The 22,570-nt window shown below is 41.7% G+C and overlaps 1 protein-coding gene across 3 annotated transcripts in view; it reads right to left on the bottom strand.

Annotated features, from left to right (window-relative positions):
- Positions 1 to 22,570, bottom strand: part of SORL1 (sortilin related receptor 1) — a 162,058-nt gene that overhangs the window by 64,129 nt on the left and 75,359 nt on the right. For all 3 annotated transcript variants that reach the window (XM_019717776.3, XM_088800793.1, XM_074321522.2), the window contains 8 exons: positions 21,677 to 21,765; positions 15,548 to 15,726; positions 13,893 to 14,079; positions 9,988 to 10,116; positions 9,410 to 9,495; positions 4,352 to 4,524; positions 2,707 to 2,838; positions 600 to 691 (listed from right to left, as the gene is read on the bottom strand). In XM_019717776.3, the coding sequence (XP_019573335.3) occupies positions 600 to 691; positions 2,707 to 2,838; positions 4,352 to 4,524; positions 9,410 to 9,495; positions 9,988 to 10,116; positions 13,893 to 14,079; positions 15,548 to 15,726; positions 21,677 to 21,765 (1,067 nt within the window). The remainder of the gene's footprint in view (positions 1 to 599; positions 692 to 2,706; positions 2,839 to 4,351; positions 4,525 to 9,409; positions 9,496 to 9,987; positions 10,117 to 13,892; positions 14,080 to 15,547; positions 15,727 to 21,676; positions 21,766 to 22,570) is intronic.

The following is a 22,570-nucleotide window of genomic DNA, read 5'->3' as shown; positions in this document are numbered from 1 at the left end:
TAGGAAGTGTGAGAAAGGAGGAAATAAATACTGTTCATTTCATATATATAACCGTTCTTTTAATATTTTTAATCAAGTACATATATTACTTCAGAGTTTTATTTTAAAAATCCTCAACCATAAACGCTACAAGAAATGGTAGAAAGGCTATTCCAGACATTTCCTTTTACTTATGTTTCCTTAAGTTAATCAAGTACTTTAAAAAGTACCTCTGCCCTCTCCAAGTGCATACAAATCACTAGTAAGGAAACTTACAAATGCTGGAGGGCAGGGAAAAGATGGAAAGGATTAAATGTTTGTACCACATGAATGTCAAGATAAAGAATCCTCACAATATCCAACCAGGCCTGACTATGTCCACAGAGAGACCTGTAATATCACCTTTTGTTGGAGAAATACCCCACAGATGTAAGACTCATGAACGCGCAAAGAGATTCTGATGTTTGCTATTGAAAAGTTACCAGATCAAGACTCTGATTTCAAACTCTCCGTTAATAGATTATTTCAACCACAATCACAAGAAACCAGTTGGCATTTCCATGAGAATCTGTCTGCTGCAGCATGTGGCACACACTAACTTCCACTGAGGCCACACTTACCCCTCCTGCGGCATGAGGACCAGAGCCCTGGGCCGATCAAGTACAGAGGAATTGACAATCGTGAGTCTGAAGTCACCATCTGGATGAGCTACCTGACAAAAAAAAAAAAAAAAGAGAGAGAGAGAGAAAAAGGCCATAATGGATTTGAGCACCTGAAAAGGCCCACACTGCAAAGTCTCCTACTCAGCTCTTGCCTACACACATGCCCTCTATGGCTACCTGACTCCCCTACAGACTGATTGCCCCTATTTCCAGTCAGAACGAATTGCTCCTTCCTCTGGCTCATGTGACAATTCTCACATGGTCTAACAGAGAAGCCAGCGGCACCTGTGCCCCAGTTCCCAGGGCATGATGATTTGTACGAAGTACTGAATCTTATTTAACCCACCTGTTACTCCGTGCTCCAGTCACTGATGGACTCCAGTCACATCCGCTGTCCACAAAGCAAATTCTCAACATCACAGCCTCGCAATTAAAGAGCCTCCACGGACTGGTCCCACATTCTCTATCTTGCGTTTCGGCTCCTATGCCTTCAGCAAGGCTGGTCTCCTCGCGGTTCTCTAAGCCTGACACTCACTCCTGTCTGCTCTTGCCATATCCACTCCTGGGCCTGTGCTCTGCTCTCTCATCAAACCCTATCTTCCCTTCAAAACACATCTCCAGTCCTTCTCCCGCTCACTCTTCTGCCCCACCTTGACCATTGAGCATCTCTAGTTTTCATCCCTGACTCACCTTACATCACTGTGCGCAAGCAGGATGAGCAGTGCGCTAGTTTCCCATCAAACCTGTTACGGTGTGAACACTTAAGCTCTGCCTGCTTCTTTCTAGCACCTAGCAGAGCACAGGCCACACACAATTAAAGAAAGAAGAGAAACAGTGACAAGAAGACCACAACGCAGTGCTAAGTAGGCGCCAGGCACTAGGCATCTTCCCCTCCCTTCTCTCAACTGCCCTGCACTCTAACCTGCTCTCCTCAGTCAGGGCTCAGTTCAGCTGTCACATGCTCAAGACGCCTCCTCTACCCACCTTTTCCAATGCTGTCCACTGCCCAATCACATGACCACACTGCCCTGTTTGTTTTCCTTGGCAGCACTTACCACCGACAGAACTGACTGACATTCCTTCATTATTTTGCTTCTCTACTAAAATCGATTCTCTCTCAGAACCTGTGTGTCTTGCCTACTGCTGTATCATCAGAAGCTAAAGCCATACCTGGCAAATATCATGCACTCAAATAGCACTGGTCAGATGACAGTAAATGAATGAATCTCATCTTACAGGTGAAAAAACTGAAGCCCACATAACTTAGCTACCGGAATAAAGATGGAACCGAGGCCTATCTCTCAAGTTTGTGGCTTTTGTCTTGCAACTTCGCTTGGCTCTCTGTGTCTCCCTCTTCTGCTCTGCTTCCCACTTGACCCACATATGTACCTCCACAGAGAATCAGCACAAAGAGGTGCTGAGGCAGTGCCCCAGGGCCTCAGCTGGGGCTTTCAGGAGCCACTACCTATATTCCTAAAGACAGTAATTTGGGTGGTTTAGAGGCCATCTATTACTCTCATGTTGCCCTGGGCAGCTAAGCTGCAAATAGGTGAAGTAGGGATAGGATAGTAAGAACACCTACCTGACAGGGCTATTGTGAGAAGAGAATCACATAATTTCTGCAAAGTGGTTCCAACAGGGCTTGGCACATACTAAGTACTCATTATCATCGTTAATAATAATGGTGACAATGATCATTATATTGTCATGATTACTCTAATCGACTACAATAAGACCAGAGTATTGATGTTATAGCATTGTAAAAGTGCTATATTATTATTATTATTACTACTCTATGTTTCTTCTACCCAAAATACAAATTTTTAGGTATTTTAATGAAGTCTGTTTGATGGATTCAGGAATCCAGCTCTCTTCAAGGACCTGCACAGCAGTGAGAAATAATTCTGAGACTATTCCCTTTTCATCCTTCTCCAGAGGCTCAGTTGGTCCCTCCAGAATTCTGAGAAATCCCAGAGTAATATGTCACACTAGCTCCTACCTCTGTCAAAGCTGGCTCAGAAGCTGCCCCCTGCTCACGTACTTAAGACAGCAAGGGAACACATACCTCAATCCTTTTAAAGCCAGCATCCACCCAGTACAGTAACTGGCTGAGGGGTTCAAAAGCCAAGGCTTCTACTGTCTCCAGGCCGGAATTGATGATCACCTCTTGTCCTGTATTCCCATTCAAACAGAGGCGCTGAAGAAAGAAAAAGAGGAAACGCTGTGAAATGAACAAGTGACCTCCTGCCACATCAGTCCCATGGATGGGAACCCTTTATTCAAATGGCTTGACTGGCAAGGGGTGAGATGTTTTATATTAGTAAACTTTCCGGATGAATGAAGACGGTTTTTAATAAAAGTATTTCTAAAATATATTATGGCTTCCTGTTTGAAGCAGAATAACTACACAGAACTCAATCATGTATATTACTCTGCATTATTATGATAAATACTGGCTACTGATCTATGCTGTAACACAAGGAGGTCAGAGATAACTGAGATGCATGAGTCTGTTTGCTTTAAAAAATAAATGAAGCCAGACCAGTAATTTTAAGCACTCGTGTCTGTTTTTCATATTCTTCCTCCCTTGAGAGGCTCTCAGCCATCAAGTGCTATTGTTGGGACCGCTACACTGGCAGTCACCATTACCCACCCACCCCCTAAATACCTAAGCACTGTAAAATTTCTGTTGGCTTGAAAGTTCAGATAAAACGTGTTGGAATTACTTTTCTGAAAGGATTAAAGATCAAATGGCTCTCTTTAAAATGCATGAGTCTGGGGAGGACAGGTGGTTCAGTTGGTTAGAGCACGAGCTCTGGGCAACGGGGCAATGGGGCTGCCGGTTCGATTCCCACATGGGCCAGTGAGCTGCGCCCTCCACAGCTAGAATGAGCTCAATGAGCTGCCGCAGAGCTTCTCGGGTGGCCAGATGGCTCAGGTGGTTGGAGCGCGTCCTCTCAACCACAAGGTTGCCGGCTCGACTCCCGCAAGGGATGGTGGGCTGCGCCCCCTGCAACTAACAAGGCAACTGGACCTGGAGCTGAGCTGTGCCCTCCACAACTAAGATAGAAAGGTCAACAACTTGATTTGGATGTAGCTGATGAGTCCTGGGAAAAACACACTACTGTTCATTCCCCAATTAAAAAAAAAAGGGGGGGGGGGTCCTGGAAATACACACTGTTCCCCTTCCCCAATAAAACCTTTAAAAAAATAAAAATAAAATAAAATGCATGGGTCTAAGTGTATGGCTATGGCTATCTCGCTGGCCTGTGTGGGGATCTTTATAGCTCACTTCCTGGTTCTGGACTGTGTTCAGAATAACTGAAGTGGATAATTACCTAAACTACGGAGACGTGAAGTGTGACGCTGTCATGCCTTGGGAAGGATACTAAGGGGCAGGTGGTACGATAGGAGTGACTAATAACCCTACATTCCTAGACCTAAAATCTTCCAAGCAGGAAAACTGAGACTTTGGTTATAAGAAAGACTGCAGATTTGGGGCTCTCTTTGTCCTTCCTACAAGGACAGAAGTAGGCAGGGAAACAAAATACTAAAACAGAAAACTGAAACATTTCATCAGTCAGCCCTGAGATGCGCTATGGCTTCAAACTTCTAATACCCTCTTCCTTAGGCCATTCTGAAAGAAGTTTCTCAAGATTGGGCAGTTGCAAGGCATAGCACCCCCAGGACCAGACCAAGGGTTGACTCACCTGGATGATATCTAAGGCCAGGTCAGACCAATACAAGCAGTTGTGCTCATAGTCAAAGTCCAGGGCCACCGCTGCCCGCAACCCGGTAAGAGGCAACAGCTCGACGGCCCCTGAGGCTAAGTCATAGCGGTGGATGGATTTCCGCGTTGCGTACAGGATGAATTCGTTCTCCTCTACAGACACACAAAACAACAAGGAGGGCAGATCCAGGGGATGCCGGAGAGGTCCCAACACATCTGGCCTATTTTATTCCTCACACACAAGCCTCAGAGCCACTAACACATGGTGTGGAATCAAGTGAAAGAGCATAGGGATCCAGACTTAGAAGGTGTGTAACAGAATCACATTTCTGCCTTGGGTGAGTTACTGAAACTCCTGTGATACTTAACCAAGTGTATTATTTGTTACTTTTTAAAAAAATCTAGATCCCACAGTAGACATGCTCCAATATCCAACCTTCTGAGCTCTGCCTAAAAGTTGTTAGTCCTACTTGACAAAATAATGACACCAGTCAGAGTGTGTCCTCATCATATGACTGTATCACATGGCACCAAAATCTTGTGGACTAGAGACCACTAGTCACTGAAGACTTGTAATTAAGTTTTCTAATCTATTTGCTCACCTGTTCTGTATTTTTCACAATGGCACATGGCAATTATACCAACCTATTATATTTTCAAAACAATAATAATCCATTTGTTTTTGACAAATTACAAAATGTTTTACAACATAATTTTCACAAAAATTCTATTTCTATTTCAAATAACACAATGTGGGTATTGTGTACCAGGCATTGTTTAATCCATGTAACAACGGTATAATGGAAGAACTTTTATTAACACAATTTTACAAATGAGAAAACTGACAGCAGAGAGGTTAAGTAACTCACTCAGAGTCACAACTACTATGTGGCAGAGCCCAGACTTGAACTCAAGCAGCATGGATCCATAATCTGTGTGTTAACCACTACACAATGCTGCCTCTTACAATACAGATACCGTGTTTCCCCGAAAATAAAACCTAGTCGGACAATCAGCTCTAATGCGTCTTTTGGAGCAAAAATTAACATAAGACCTGGTCTTAGTCTACAAAAAAATGAAATAAAATAAAATAAAATAAAATACCGGGTCTTATGTAACATAACATAATACTGGGTCTTATATTAATTTTTGCTCCAGAAGACGCATTAGAGCTGATTGTCCAGCTAGGCCTTATTTTCAGGGAAACACGGTATTAACGTGTTTTAAATTGTAGAAATAAAGGCCCAGAGTGTCTAAAGAAACTTACTTCATGTCAAATAATAAGTAAGCAGAAGAGCAAATGCTCTCTCTCTGAACTTAGGGAACAGGATGGAAAACACCCAGATTCTTCCACGGGAGTGGAGATGAGCAACACACTCACACCTATGTCTAAAGTACCATTTTGACAATATGTGGCATATGGGACCAAATGCCAATCTGAATCCCTTTGCTGAATATCTGCATAGTTACTGTTGTTTTTTTCCCCCTCTATCTCTCATTCCATTCATTCATTGAATTAACATGTACTTGCTACCTGCTTTATAAAGGCTTCAATATAGATAATGCGCCAAAAAATAAATTTACCTACTACTTTTTATTTCTGTGCCTGAACCACACTTATTAGTATTACAAAATATGGATATCGTAAGCCTTAAAAGGTGATAAATCTTGGTTTTGTTTTTCGTTTTGTTTTATTATTCCCTTTCGCAGAATTTTTCTACTTTTTTTATTAAATTTATTGGGGTGACAATGGTTACTAAAATTACATACCGTGTTTCCCCGAAAATAAAACCTAGCCAGACAATCAGCTCTAATGCGTCTTTTGGAGCAAAAAATCATATAAGACCCAGTATTACATTACATTATATCCGGTGTTATATTATACTAAAATAAGACTGGGTCTTATATTAATTTTTGCTCCAAAAGACACATTAGAGCTGATGGTCCAGCTAGGTCTTATTTTCAGGGAAACATGGTAGGTTTCAAGTGTACAATTCTGTATTACATCATCTATATATCACACTGTGTGCTCACCACCCGGTCAGTTCTCCTTCCATCACCATATACTTGACCCCCCCTTGACGCTCTTTTACCATTCCTCCTCCCTCCTCCTCTGGTGACCACTAAACTATTGTCTGTGTCTATGAATTTTTGTTTCTGTGTTTGTCTTGTTCCTTTGTTTGCTTTCAGTTTTATATCCCACATATGAGTGAACTCATATGGTTCTCAATTTTTTCTGACTTATTTCGCTTAGCATAATAATCTCAAGATCCATCCATGTTGTTGCAAATGACACTATTTCATCTTTTCTTATGGCAGAGTAGTATAAATCTACCTACAACTTTTCATAAAGGTAAGCTTGCCTTCTTTTCCTCTGGTCTCTTCAAAAGTATCTAAGTTACCACCACATGATAACTAATCTCTCCTTTTGGTTTTCAAGAAAACCTTCCCCCTGTAATTCCCAGTAAAGAGGGCAGTCAAGATGAAAACTGCCGAGCTTGTAAATGACATCGAAATCAAGGACTCCCGCCAAAGCTGTCACACAGAGCCACGGAGAATACATTCACAGCTGCGAGCCTTTCACCCCACATTTCTAACATCTACAAACCTCATTCTGTTGCTTTGGGTTTTTTGATTTTTGTTTTTTTCCTTCTAACCAACTAATACCTTTACAGTAGAGCCTGAATCCAGAAATAGTTGCCTTAGGATTAGATACAGAGAAACACTCTGCCTTTCCATGCACAATGCTTACCTTACAAAAGGAAAAGAATTCTCAGCCAATTCCAACAATACATGAGCACAGTGTAGAAATTTGTGTTAGTGTAGTCATTATAAAGGGAGAAAAAACTACATCATTAAAAAAAAAAAGAAACTTCCAGATGCACAGATTACCTCATGTTTGCAAAGATGTTATGGTTCCCACCCGTCCCCTAAAGCCATCTTTTCCTTTATCGGTATATCCCTGCCTTCCATTCCACGCTTTTTGTTGTTGTTAAACATTTAGGAGGTAGCCTACACCACAAATAAGATTTTTCCACTTCATTCCCTGTTCTATCCTCTCCTCTACCTGAAGAGAAAATAGCTTTCCTATTCGTTTAAATGGCTTTAAACAGTTTTGTCCCTCGCTGAATTATCTTCAGAAACATTTATTACAAAAGTATGTATGTACTCCAGCCCTTTAAGGGCAATCACTCAAACCCTACTAACCCAAAGCCTCATCAATAACAGTTCTTGTGAAGGGAATATTTGACTACTGTCTGCTCATCTGTGAGAATCTGTTGAAGCTATGTTCTTTTTAAGTCTCCACAGTGAGGGAGGCTAATTACTCTGGTAATGATGGAAGATTAAATTAAGGGAGTAATGAGTTTAGCATGAAAAACACAGAGCAAGCTGGCAAACAGTGAGCAAACAAGAGGGCCACTCTGCCCTGCTTGCAGAGGACAACATGCTTCTCTCATGACTCATTGGCATTTACGGCTGTTCCATCAGGCCACACCACTGCTGATGGAAGTCAGCCCGAATTGTTCACCTTCGATGACTTGTATTAGCAGGACAAATAGCTCAGAGGGAATACGGAAGCTCTACATGAATCAGAACTACAAACAGAGCGAAGAAACAAAAGATGCTAAGACACTAACTCTTGGTTAAGGAATCATAATTTCATGTGTACAAGGTGTGATAAAAAACTACAGTGAATGCTGCTGCCGAGTGCCATCCAACAGAAAGGCAGGGATCTTCAATACAGGAAGCAGCATGTGGCACCTTGGTAACAGTGTGTGACAAGTTTCAACTTGTTCGGTGCAGTCAGTTGGGTGTGAGCTACAATTGACAGAAGGCGCTTTAAAATGTGCTGTAAATCATCCTCCATCATGACAACGCTCTGTGTCACACATCCCTTCCCGTACATGGCAATTTCTGTCAAGTAACAACATTACGGTGTGTCCTCATCCAACTCATGCACCAGATCTGCCACCGTGCGACCCTTGGCTCTTCCCCAAAGTCAAAATGACCATGAAAGGTCAATGTTTTGAATCAATTCAGGACATGGAGGCAGCCATGACAGTGCAACTAAAGACACTCATGCAAGAGGACTTCCAGAACTGCTTCAGAAAGTGGCAAGAACAATGGGACAAGTGTGCTTGAAGTGAGATGGAGTATTTTGATGGGGATTAATAGCAATGTCTTTTACTATAATAAATTTTTTCATTTAAACATTCACCGTATTTTTTTTTTAATCACACCTTGTATATAACAAATACCCCAAAATGTGCCATCACCACTAAATCAACTTAAAACATGTCTGGAATAAGCTATACCTTATAATATGTGCACTCACTCCAAAGACGTTTTTCTTACTTAGCATGCCTAATGACCGTCTAAGATAATGGGAATGACATTTATTTACAACTTGGGTGATGTCTAGGTAAGAGCATGGGCTTAGAGTCTGAATTTCAGCTTTGTCACTTACCAGGTGTGACCTTAACTAAGTCATTTAACCTTCTCCTCTGAACATACTTCCTCATATCTAAAAAAGATGGAGCTAATAATATGTTCCACTGGGTAGTCATAAGAATTAAAATGACAACATATGGAAAATGACAACATGTATTCAAATGTGTAAAATTATATTAAAATATTGTTCATAATTATTATTATAAAAATTAAAACAGACCACTTAACTACTTCCCCCAAATCTACAAGTCTCTCTTTATATTCAACTATGACAAACAGATAAGGAACACTCAGAAGTTCTCTGGGCACCCCTCACCCCACCCATGCCTAGAATACAACAGATGCTAAATAAATGTTTTTCAATTAACAAAGGGGATTTCCTTCAAAAATATTTTCCATCCCTATAAAGTCCCAAGGCTGTAAATAAATTTAGTTTGGATCCCAAGCTTAGGAAGCTCTGTGATGCTTGTAATTTCTATTCTTTTTCTCCACTAAGTTAGAAGAGCTACAAGATTGGACCTGGGAGAGATAATAATGATGCTTCAACGAAGACTCAAGAAGTCAAAGGGAAGAAACCATCTCTTACCTGCCAACGGACACGGGACCAGTTCTCTTTCCAGTCGCGCTTCAACATCTCCTCCACTGCAAGTGTCCCCAGAAATCTTCCGATAGCTGTCATGCCCACCCCAAGAACAAGAGGTCAGAAACTTCAAAGAATAGTCATGAAGGCTTTGTAACTGGGAGCATATTTCCTGCCCATGGACAACAGAGTTCATCTATTCATTTCCCTATAGAATAGGAAGAAGGATGTTGAATCATTCTGAATTGGTTCTGTTTATAATTAGAATAGGCAGCCCAGACAATTGGAGTGCTGTCCTGGGCAAGAGCTTTACATATATCTCTTCAACAAACTCCTCTCAAGAAGTGTCCTTGTTGAAATGTATGACTTAAGATACGACTAGAATTGTAAAGAAACTTATATACTTGCATTTTTTTCTCCAAGGGTGGAAGAATTTGCAAACATCATAACTTTAAATATTGCCCACGGAACCTAACTTAGAATTCTAGCATTTGGAGTATGAAAGATACCCAGGTGGTCCTCTGTGCTTATACCAAATGCAGACCCCGCTGTGACCCTGATATGGCAGCCTTTATAAGACGTACCCTCTTGTTCTCCTGTAAGTCGAACCCACAGGACAAGGCACAGGAGGGGAGTATGACTTCCCAGAAAACTCAGGGTCTGGAACACAAACTTCTAAAGACAAATCTTCACTCATCTTGAAGCCGAAGTCACTGAAAAGGCAATCAGGGTTGATTAAGGCCGCTGGTTTATACACTTCAGGCATTTCAGTACCAAACCTTATAACTTCCACCATACTGCCTACTACCACCTATATCGTAAGTTAACATGTCCCTTTAAAGACTGTTCACTTTTTACACTAATAAATTTCCAAAAGAAACTTTACATCAGAATCATAGTTTCAAACCACTATCATATGCCATAAATAAACAAAAACAACACAAATCATTATGCCAAAAACAAAATAATATTAAATTTTTTAGCTAGATCCAATTCCCTATCCAAAGACTCTGGGCCTGCCCTCTCTTTGTTAATAGGGATTAGCAAATGTTAAAGAATTGCTAGCACCTAGTGAGACTTTGCCCTTGACATGACTGGAAGAATTAAAAGACAAATTGAAAAGAATAATTCTTTTTTCTTTAACCAAGGATTTTTGGGGTTTTTTTACCAATGTTATTTAAGACCGTGTCCACATACCACCTAAAATCACCTTAGGTGCCTCATCCTATACTTCAGGACACAATGCTTTAGCCCAAAAGAACTTCTGTAATTTTGGGGCCACATCTCTGCCAAAATACCCAGCACAAGGGGCAGGGTAGGAAGCAGGGGTCCTCGGCCTAGTCTTGGCTATGCACTTAACTACATGACTTCTTTCAGCTGCGCTGAACAACTCTAAGATTAAGCAGCTACACTATTAACTTCCCAAGGCCCTACCCAAACTATGAATTCATAATTTTCAAAAGGATTTTCCAGGTTGATGTGCTCTACACAAAAGGCTTCATTTATTCTATTAGATTCAACAAATATTTATTAAACACCTACTATATGAAAAGGGTTAACAAGGCAAAGTGGTTTGTGTATACATTATGTCATAAGCCATATTTAGCACTTTATAGAGCATTGTTTGGAAGGAAGCATTTTATTACTGTATCAAACAGGTCTTATTCATTAAATCAGGTAATTTTTACTGAATAGCTGGGTTGAATCTTTTTGGGGACTAAGTGGAGCATTAGCTAATTACTTATTTGTCTCCAATGGCAGAGCATCCTTCATAGGCAGGTTTCTTCAAACTGTAGATCATGACCTTGTGGGCAGTGAAAGCACGTTGGAGGGTTAAGACCAGCGTCAGCATCCTCCCCCACCTTTCCCCAAAAAAGCAGAAGACTGCAAAACTCATCACACTTAAAAGTAAATGTCATCTCATAAAACTATTGTTTTAATTACATGTGTGTATGTGTCTACATATACAAGTATGTGATGTGTAGGTACAGGGTCATACTAGAAAATGCACTGTGTACTAGGGGTTGCAGTCAAGAGTATGAAAGCCAAACTTCTTGGCAATGCGGGGAATACAAAGATGTCAAACAGTCAACTAGACTGTGATAATTTTTTTTACATTTAAAAAAATATGTAAAAGAACCTACCCCTAAAATCAGAGAACATATGGGCCAATGGCTGACCTTCCCAGTGGAGTCTGGAGGGATCATCAGAAGTGATCTGACTTTCAAATGCAGTTGTTACTCAGGAGTTGAACTAATGGATAGATCCTAAAAGCTCCCTCATTCTCATTTCCTCTCCTGTCATCTATCTTCAGATTACTTCCCTCTTACTGCCACAGTCTAATGCCAAACATTTCCAAAAGCCACAGAGTCAGGCTGGCCCCTTATTCCAACAGCTACAGCAAACAGACGAATAACAACAGGATGGCCTGACATCAATATACCCTTTATCTTTTTCATGGGTTATCACACCCCCATGATCTCATCTGGCCTGAAGCCCAACTCCGTGAGGGGCAGGAAAGTGGTTTTCCTGGTCTACAATCAAGACTCAGCACCTACCCAGTTTCCACAAGTCAGCTGGGGAGGGCATGGTAGACCAGTGGGAGCCAGGCCAGTTTACCAGTTAGGCACACCAGCCCCTGGTTTCTTGTCTTGTGTGTGTGTGTGTGTGTGTGTGTGTGTGTGTGTGCTGTTGTTGTTGTTAGATAGATTTTAGAGAAAAGGCATAATTTTTCCTTCATCAAGGAAAAAAAATAAAAGATTTGTTAGATCTTCTTACATATTTTTATATTGTTTTATTTTTAAGTACTTACTGGGGATAAAAGAGGAAAGACAGAAGGCACCATAATCTTTTGCATCATTAGGGCCTCTCACTACCTGAGGCTAGCAAAAGCTCTCAGATTAGATTTACAATTTCAGGGTATCTGAGAGAGCAGAAGGTGGCAAAGGGGCACTGACCCGACATCACGAGGAACATTACGCAGCTCTATGGTTTGGCCATGAAAGTACCTATTCTGTTATCTTAGGACCACACAGCTCTCAAAGGGAGTGTGCATCTTGTACTGTCCAAAGCCCCACCACTCAAAGGGTGGGTGAGCAGCATCAGGGTCACCCAAAGTCTGGCAGAGGTTCAGACTCCCAGGACTACTGAGTCAGAAGTGGCATTTTAACAAGTCATTCATATGTACATTGAGAAGATTGAGAAGCATTGGTCTAGGACAGGAGGTAGCCAACTCTTGTTAGCTGTTTTAGTAAATAAAACTTCATGGGGTCACAGTCACATCTGTTCATCACGGCTATTTTCACACTACCACAGGCAGAGTTGAGTAGCTGCATCAGACACCATATGGCCTGTAAAGCCTAAAACATTTACTATATGGCCCTGTTCCAACCTCTGGACTAGAAGACATCAGAGGTTTCTGGCTTTAGTCAAGAAAAGTGTGCTTCCCAAAGCAAACTTGAGTTTCTTGGTGCCTCAGCAGCTACTGAAAAATGAATTATGTGTTTATGTTCAATACACATGCTCTACTGAGAGCCCTGCTTAATCTGGAATGATTTTGTGCTGGGTTACAGACTTGAGGGACTGCCTATGCGCTCTAATCATCTTCCTAAAGCTAAGCTCTGTTCTGATCCTCAAATCTGCTCAAAAACACCCTCCTGCTTACAGAATAAGGCCATACCCTTAGGTCTCCACCTCTGCCGATTCTCTCTTTTCAGACTCATCTCTACTCACTAACCTCACCTCATAAACCCAACAAGCCATCTGAACTAAACCACCAACTACTTCCCTGCCTCCACGCCTTCACACTGCTACTACATCTTCTCAGCATGCTCCTACCCACATATCCAAATGCTTTCTTAAGGCCCATCTCAAACAGTGCCTCCTCCAGAAATTTCCCACTTCCCCAGCAGCAAATCACAGCCTCCTCCTTCCTGTCAATATTCACAATGAAAGTACCTCCTCCAAGGTCCTTGCAGCTTTCCATCTCCTGTTACAATCATGTGTGCTCATGTCATTTCTTCTGATTTTAGCATTCTCAGCAGTGCCTTGGATATTTTGCTCAAAGACTAATGAATTTACTTATGTATATATACACACTAACATTCCCTCATTTCAAATAAAGAAGTAAATTCCCTCTAGAACAGGGCTTATAAGGAAAGGAGTTAACTACAATGGAACCTTCAGTATGTTCCCTGTTTCGGATGCCCTCATAGAAATAAACCCCCGAGCTATCTATTCCTGAATAAATTACTACAGCTTCCCCAGGTTGTAACACCTCTACCACATCATATGGCGGTAGGAACTAAACGGAATAACCTATATAAAAAATGCCTAGCACAGTTCCTGGCACCTAAAAGGTCCTTAATAAATAGCTGTTTCCTATGGTGCCCTTCCTTTCCTCGGGGGAAGGGACCATACCCTGCTCCGTTTCCCACACTGCTGAGAATAAAACACAACTCAATCCCCCAGGCATCGATGAAGAACCAACCACTCATAGTCCTCTCGGGTGCAGGAGCAGTTGGACACGACCACTGGCCTGTCAAAGTCTTCTCCATTAAAGCACGTTGCATGGGGGGTCCTCCGCTTGAAAACAGTCTTGTGTCCTAGCAAACACTCGTTGCCCCGCTCATCAGACGGTGACCACAGCTTATAGTCATTCTCTGTGCAGGGAACCCCTGAGGAAAGGAAATGCAGCATTAGAGGCGGGCCGTGTGGGGTTTCCTATCCTACCCATCCATCAGCCCAGTCGCCCACTTTCTACCATCCTGCTGCTTTCTGGCAAGCATATAGGCCTCTGGAGCTGTTACAAGCCTCTAAACAGCTCGCACTGAGGCTGGGTGACACCCATCCAAATGAAAATGGTACCCCCTGAAACAAAGACGTTCATCTGAGAAAGCTGGGAAGAACCAAGCCACCTTTGGCACTATCAAAACTCTGATATATTCTAGCACATTCTGTAGTTCCCTTTAGAAACAGGTGTCCAGGGTTGTTCATCTCCTAGGGGGTTAGGGAAAGGCTGAATCCTTGATAGACAGTATCACCCAGGAGCATAGTTCCCTGCCGGCTTCCTGGGGCAGTGTGGGAACATCTGGCAGTATGGCCCAACAGCAAAAGACAATTCGCTGTCACTGCCTGGAAGGTACAGGGTTTTCACGGATGGAGCCTGAGAAACGGTACAGCAACCTGGACAATTACTCCATCTACCCATATTCACTCCAAATTTAAATAAAGTGACAGCGACAGAAATTCCGAAGTAAACCTAGGTCAATATTGGTACTTTGTCTTTCATATATACGCATGTCTTCGGTCAGACTAAATGCTGCCTGAAAACGATGAACAACTGTCAACTCAATGCCATCCAAATCAGCAAGTACGCATTAAACCCTTACAACCGGGAAGGCTATCCAACTGTGCACTTTGTGGAAAACAAATATGCAGAGGATGGGTTCTTCTTTCCAAGGAACTTATAACCTAGTTGATCAGAGACGCACACAGAGGACAGATACAAATTCATAATTCAAGGCAGGTGAGTACGCTTATTATACTTTGGACACAGAGAAGAGGGAAGAAGTCTTCTGATTAGGATATAAGCACCAAACACACTGACGCTGAAACATGAAAAGGGTTTCAACTGGTGGAAACTGAATGAGTGGCATGGGGGGAATTCCAGGCAGCTGGAACACTGTTCACCAAGACAGAGAAGAAAGACAGGCAACGGGGCAGGGAAAGCAGCAGTTTCACTTCTTGCTTATGAACAAGTCCTGTCCCTAGACTAGCAGGTCATGCTGAGGTCCTAGTGAGCTCTGAGAGGACCCTGCAACACTTGGCACACTGCCTCTCACATAGTAGTTTCTGGCTGAATTTGTCAAACTACAACTGCTAATTTGGAAGAATGTTTTTCATTCATTCATTCATTCACATGTTCAACATGTGCCAACGACGGCACAAGGAAATGAGGATACAAAAATGACACGCGGTCCTATTAAGAACTGCACAAGTAATAGCCTATATATTTCTCACTCACTTACTGTTTATGTGCCCATCTCCTTTTAATGGATCACAAACTCTTCTGAGGACAGAGTATCTAAACTGATGCTCTGGCCAAGTACTTCCGTGAAAAGGGCTGAGGAAGCAGCAGCTTACCCAAGGCATCTGTGGCGTTGACCTGGAGGATCAGCCAACTGTGGACATTCTCTTTGTTGGAGCCAAAGATGGTGAAGACAGTGCTCTTCTCGCCAGGTTCCGTGAGGAGCCCATACACAAACACTGGTTTCTCAGAGAAGATGAATGTTTTCCAGGTCTCCCCTTCATTGGTACTGTATCTGCCCAAATGCAAGCAAGAGGATCCTTACAGTGAAAGTCTCTAGGAAAAAAGCTTGGTTTCCCGATAACATTCACCAATAAAAGGAACTGGGGCTCCTTGGAGAAATAGCTGATTCTGGGCTAAAGCAGGGAAAGATTAATGTTATGCCAGAAAGCAAGTTCTCAGATCTTAATGTAGTCAACACAAAAGGATCTAGCTTGATAGGGCTCCAACTGGCCAAATTTAGGAAAATTTGAATATAAAAAAGAAAAACGATGGTAATAGATTATACACTGAAAATACACAGATTATACAAATGAAAAGAGAAAATAAGGGCCAGCCCAGGGGCTAGGGTGGTTGGAGCGCCGTGCTCCTAATGCAGAGGTCGCCGGTTCGATTCCCACATGGGCCAGTGAGCTGCACCCTCTACAGCTAAGATTGTGAACAACAGCTCTCCCTGGAGCTGGGCTGCCGTGAGCAGCCGGAGGTCGGCGTGAGCTGCCGTGTGCTGCCGCGGTCTGCTGTGCTGCAAGGAGCGGCCGATGGCCAGTGTGAGTGGCCAGCAGCCAGTGTAAATGGCCGTGGGCTGCTGTGTGCTACCGTGTGCTGCCATGAGTGGCCAGCAGCCAACATGAGTGGCCAGCAGTCAGTGAGTGATGCCAAGAGCTGCCGTGAGCTGCTGATCCGACGACCAGGGAACGACTGCCTCAACCTCACAGATGAACTATTCATTACAAAGGAGGAAATGTAATTTTCAGTGGACCATGTAAGAATCACAACCTTCACCAAATTTGGCATCACTAATAGTGGGACAACCTGACACTATGTGATTCCAAAAAACCACTGAGGATAACATATCATCTATACACTATTCTGTACAATTGGACAAATCCAGAATGTGAAACATCCTACAAAACTGGTCTGGATTCTTCAAAAAAAAATCAAGGCCATGAAAAACAACAAAGAAAAACAGCAGAAGCCTTATTATAGATTATGAAACTAAAGAGGTGTAACAACCAAATGCAATGTGTAAACCTTGACTGAGCCCTGGATTAGGAAAATTATAGCTATATTATATAGCTATAATAATATGGAACTGAGAAAAAATAGCCTATAAGTAATATTGAGTTCATGTTAATTTTCTTAGATGTGATAATGGCATTCTGATTGTATAGGAAAATACCATTATTTATTGGAGATAGATGATAGACAGAGAGACAGATAGGAAGACAGGATAGATGCGTGATGGATAGAAGTTAAGCAAATTGGCAAAATGTTAACAATTGGTGATTCTAAGTGAAGGTTACATGAGTGTTCTTTATATAATTGTTCCAACTTTTCCAGTGGTCTTAAAGTTTTTTAAGTTGGACTAAAAGTACATCCTGAGAAAAGTCTCCAAGGCAGATTACATCAGAACAAAAAGCAAGCCACTGAAAAACTAAGCAGTACTGAAGTAATTGTATTGATTTTAAATTATCTTTCTTAAAATTATCTTTTAAATTATCTTTCTTTAATTATCTTTAAATTATCTTTTTTTTGAGGAGGAGGAAGAGAAAAGGTGCCCAATATTTGCTTCATCATCCAGTAAGCTGGTGAGATGCTCACCATGAGAAACCACTTAGAGCTCTCGTGAGGATCACACAGCTACTGAGGCTCTCTGAAATCCTAATTATATCTGAAACTTCTTTTTCTTTCACTTTTCCCATGTTTTTGAGATTTCAGTTTTACTCACTCAGGATCTTAATACTTGACATAAATCTTTTCGTGGCATCATTCAATCCAAACACTTCTTATATTGAGACTGCTAAAAGTGATACTTCTGCAAGAAGGTTATGAGTTAAACAAATCACATGGTGGTATTAAGACACAACACAAATAATGTCAACGGGGACCAGGTGATCTCTCCAGATCTTCAAAAGAGGCGACATTCTCATCTGGCTGACACGCTTTGGTTTAAGCTGATTCTGAAGCAGATAAGGGGCTAAGTTAACTCATTCAGTCTCCTTCTTGTACCAGTGTGATCAGCTAAATTAGTCTCAGGACCCCTTTGAAAGCCAGGTGATGGTATAGAACATGCTTGAATCTTTGTGGTCCATACAGTTAGATGAAAGTCACTGCCAATGAGACAAACCAATGCCAAGTGCTGATAAATGGTTTGATCTCAACCCAGAATAAGACATCTAGTTCTCACAGAGCTGGACACACTCGTCAATGAGCTGCATAACAACAATAAGGAAGGCAAATCTGAAATTTCCAAAGGGTACAAGGCTAACCGTAGAGGTGATACAACATATGCCAAATACAGTGAAAAGCTGTTAAGAAGATCTGCTCCTCTATAGCTCATGGGGCAGAAGCATGAAGTGGCTGGGGTAGCTGTCTCTGCAGCTCTCCCAGGAAGTGTTACAATCAGCATTAGTAGTTGCTGCAATCAAGTGAATAGGTTAGCTGCTGCCTCCCACATGCTGGAGCTGTATGGCTGCTTCCAGAACTCAGGTCCACAAAAGACAGCTGCTCTGCTGGCTGTAGTCTTTCCAGTGGCTTTTCGGGACTCCCAGAGGGAAGCCCTATGAAATTGGAAATCTCCTATGAGGAAAGATGCTTCTGGGCAAGTACAAAGTATTGTTAGTAACTACCAATAACATCATTATGCTGACAGGCAAACTACCGAGAAGGAATGGAAATTGATCTCATCTTTCATGATCAAGACAACAGACTTGTGTTTCGGTCTTTTTTTGATCGGTGTGCAAAAACACAACAGACTCTTCTGTGAAGAACACTGATTATAAACAAGCAAAACCTGCATCCCCTGCGCAGGTTCATGGTGACAGCATGCGGAATTAATGAATAAGTGAATCCCCGGAACAGGTTCTTATTTACTCATTTCAGACATGTAGACACACGAGCAAAATAAAGCATTCTACTTCTTGCTCTCAATTAACATTAATAAATGTAACAACCTTAGCGGAGAATCAAGGCAGAAGGTGAAACAAGCAACAGTAAACTCTTAGTTATCTGTGCTAATCAGAGAGAGGGAGAGAGAGACATGAATAACTTAAAAGAACAATGGAAGAAACAAAAACCTTATTTTAAGCACTGTTCCACCTCTGTCCCCACTCAACCACTGAGTAGAGATACTGCTGTTACTCTGCTTCCTCCCTAAGGTTGGGCAAGCTTTGGGTCAGAAAGCTCCCTTTCAAAACAAGCCCTTCCCCCAGCCTCTCTCTCCAGCTGACTCAGAAACAGAATAGAGTCACAGTGGGCACGGGCAGCTCCCAAACAGGCCCTCGCTCACCTTTGTATCATTGCTGCCTAGAACAACATCTGGTTCATTACAGATGTTCAACAACTGTTGGTGTAACTGACCTGAAATTACGCTTAACAGAATTACGCTCCAGTTGCAGCTTGAGCCCTAACTAGTGACAATCACAGTATTTCCTTGTGAAAACTGAGGAAAGTGGATTGGGTCATCTCTGGTGCCTCTGGGCACCACCAAGTTGCACCCATGCAGGGCTCCCCACTCCAATTTGAGCTCTAGGCACTTTCATTTACATAGAGCACAATGGAAGTGCCCTATCCCCCAGGACTGTGCAACTGCTACATTATCAGCCCCTTCCAGTTTCATAAATTAGTAAAACAAAAATAAGCAATCTTGGAAGACTACATGTGTATGATCTATTTATTGAACAATCAAATATTTATAAAGTGCCTGCTAGCCTGTATAGAACAAAAACTCTTGTCTACAAAGATCTTGCTGATGAATTGAGGAATTCAGGCATACAATGAAAAGGTAACTAACAAAAGGTGTCAGTATGTGATCAATGCCAAATTAATGAGACAGCCAATAAATACTGAGACTGAGAGAGTGAGGACTGTGGTGGGGGAGGGTAGACAGAGAAGGGGCCTGAAGCCCTAGACTAGCAACAGAAATCCCATTTGGTCCGGAAGAGCCTTCACTCATGCACAAGTACCTCAGTTAATTGCCACTGTGGTTTGAAGACATGAACTAACCACAGTATTATTTCCTGCTTCTCTTCTGATGAAGTTGGCAGTGATAGGTCAAAAGCAGAGAAGCAGGAAGAGAAGTAAAAAACAAACTCTGTGAACAACCTACAAAGTAAATGCCAGGTGGCTACACAGATTTAGGCCAAGCTCAGACTGACATTTGGGACACATGCATAGGGGACATCAATAGGAGGCCTGTACATATTTTCATATTGCAAATGCTTTATGTGAACCACACATACAGACACTTCCAAATGACCTACACAAATAGAGGAATGCTATAGTGTCCATAATCCCCTAAGTCTACAACCCCAAGTCATTTTTAAATGTCTAGGGAGGGTATTGTTTTTTTCTGGCAGTAGGTTTATCTTCCTAATCATGTTTTGTTCCAGCTACTGCAGCAATGACGCTGTGTTCCCTGAGCACATATGCACCGACAGATGGTGTGAGAGGACTAGAATTGTGCTAACTACTTCAGAAAAGCCAGCCTGGAATGCAAATGTAACCTGCAGAAAAGTGAAACAAGGAAAATCAGGAACCGACTTTACAATCTAACTGCCATACAAAGAATAAAATGTATTTCTAGGAAATCAAACTATGTCCTTCACCATATTTCTCTCATAGTAGTGTCCCAAGCATCACATTGTTGACTTGTGTATCTCACCACCATTACAGGATGGACTCCTTCAGAGGAGGAAAAAACACCCGCTCTATCGTTAGACACATAGTGCCTCCCAGAATTAGTGCTTGCTAAATGTGTGAGATGGGAATTAATTAATGGATAAATAAATGACAGCAGAAATGTAGGAAGAACTGTGCTTTGTGACTGTCCTCATCTGACCAAACACCAATCCGAATGTGGATACAAAGTGTTGCTTACAAATAAAGCCTCTTCTGACTCTTGGCTCTAGAAACAGCAGCTGACCAGGGCCATACCGACCAGAAAACAACCAGATGGAATGCCCAACACCAGTACTTTGCTTCTCTCTGCTTCTTTCAGGCCAGGCTGCTCAGCACATGTCAAATTAATCACAGGGGAAACCATGTGCTAAAATCTCTTTTTCAAACCACCCACCTCTCTCTTGATACTGGCTGTTTCTAAAAGGAGCAAAGAAAAAGCCTTTCTTCCCTGCACTAAAGATGATTACAGAAGCCCTCTCCATCTCCTTCAGTAATTCATCTCATGGGTTCAGCTCAAAAACAGAGAGATGTGAGGGCCAGGTTGCCCTGCCTTAATGTTAACAAAATTAACTTTTGTCTGGGACAAAAGTAATCAAAGGACTGATTCTGATAAAATCAGACTTCAGGAGGCAGAGGTTACAAACTCTTTACATTTTTGCTTTTCAGAACAATATACTGCAAAGAGTACAGAATATAATTTAAAAACCTGAGTGCTAGCCTTCACCTGTCACTAACAAATGGCGAGACTTTGTGCAAGCTACTTTACCTTGCTGAGCCTCAGTTTGCTCATCTGTAAAATGAAGTGGCTAACCCCAAACGTCCCTTCCAGGTCTATTTGTTAAGAACCTCCAAAACCAAATGTATCACAGCAAAAGTCAATTGGTTCTCAAGGTGTATGCATTCTGAAATTATTACTCATGTATTATCATTACTTACTGTTACTCATTCTATGAGTAAATATCTGTATGTGTCTCAAACAAAGCAATGAAAGACAATTTAAACAATGTCTAGTTAATGTTTTAGTCATGATTATATTTATATAGAGTTGTACTGTTTCATATTGATAAAATTATTTAATTTATTCCTCATGGAACCCCTTGGAGATAGGAAGGGAAGCTAATCATTCCCATTTTATAGATAAGCAAAATTTAAGTGATTTCTTGATGTCACAAATTGTACTGTTAACAACCTAGTGCTGTAGAGAGATAACCCAGTTTATAATCAGACTTAAATTTCTGGGAGAACAGTGCTATGTTAAAAGAAAAGGCTTCATCAGAGACACTTACTTCAACTCATTGGTTTCCACGCCCTGGGCAATAGCCATGATGATGCCGCCATGATCTCCCCAAGTATAGTAGTGAGGTCCAGGAAGTGCCTGAAAAGGAAAAGCCAATGCTGATGCCACTGTTGTGGAGGTGACTAGGTAGAAACCATGAACACCACATACACTCACACATACACACATGCACACACATGCACACACACATACATACACGTACACACGTACACACATACACATACACACACATACATACACGTACACACACGTACACATACACACACATACACACATACACACACAATACACATACACACATATACATACACACACATACACACAATGCACACACATACACACACAACACGCACAAACACACATACACATACAATACACACACGTACACACACATACACAATACACACATACACACACGCACACACATACACACACATACACACACAATACACACACCTACACACACATACACAATACACACATACACACATACACACACATACACAATACACACATACACACACGCACACCCAATACACACACATACACGCACATACACACATACACATACAATACACACACATACACACACATACACACACAATACACACACCTACACACACATATACACACAATACACACATACACACATACACACACATACACAATACACACACGTACACACATACACATACAATACACACACAACACACACATACACACAATACACACATACACACACGATACACACACACACACATACACACATACACATACAATACACACAATACACACACATACACACACATATACACACAATACACACATACACACATACACACACATACACAATACACACACGTACACACATACACATACAATA

Source organism: Rhinolophus sinicus, chromosome 9 (assembly GCF_057876585.1).
Source record: "Rhinolophus sinicus isolate RSI-liver-muscle chromosome 9, RSI-T2T, whole genome shotgun sequence".
Taxonomy (NCBI): domain Eukaryota; kingdom Metazoa; phylum Chordata; class Mammalia; order Chiroptera; family Rhinolophidae; genus Rhinolophus; species Rhinolophus sinicus.
This window is presented reverse-complemented; position numbering and strand designations above follow the sequence as displayed.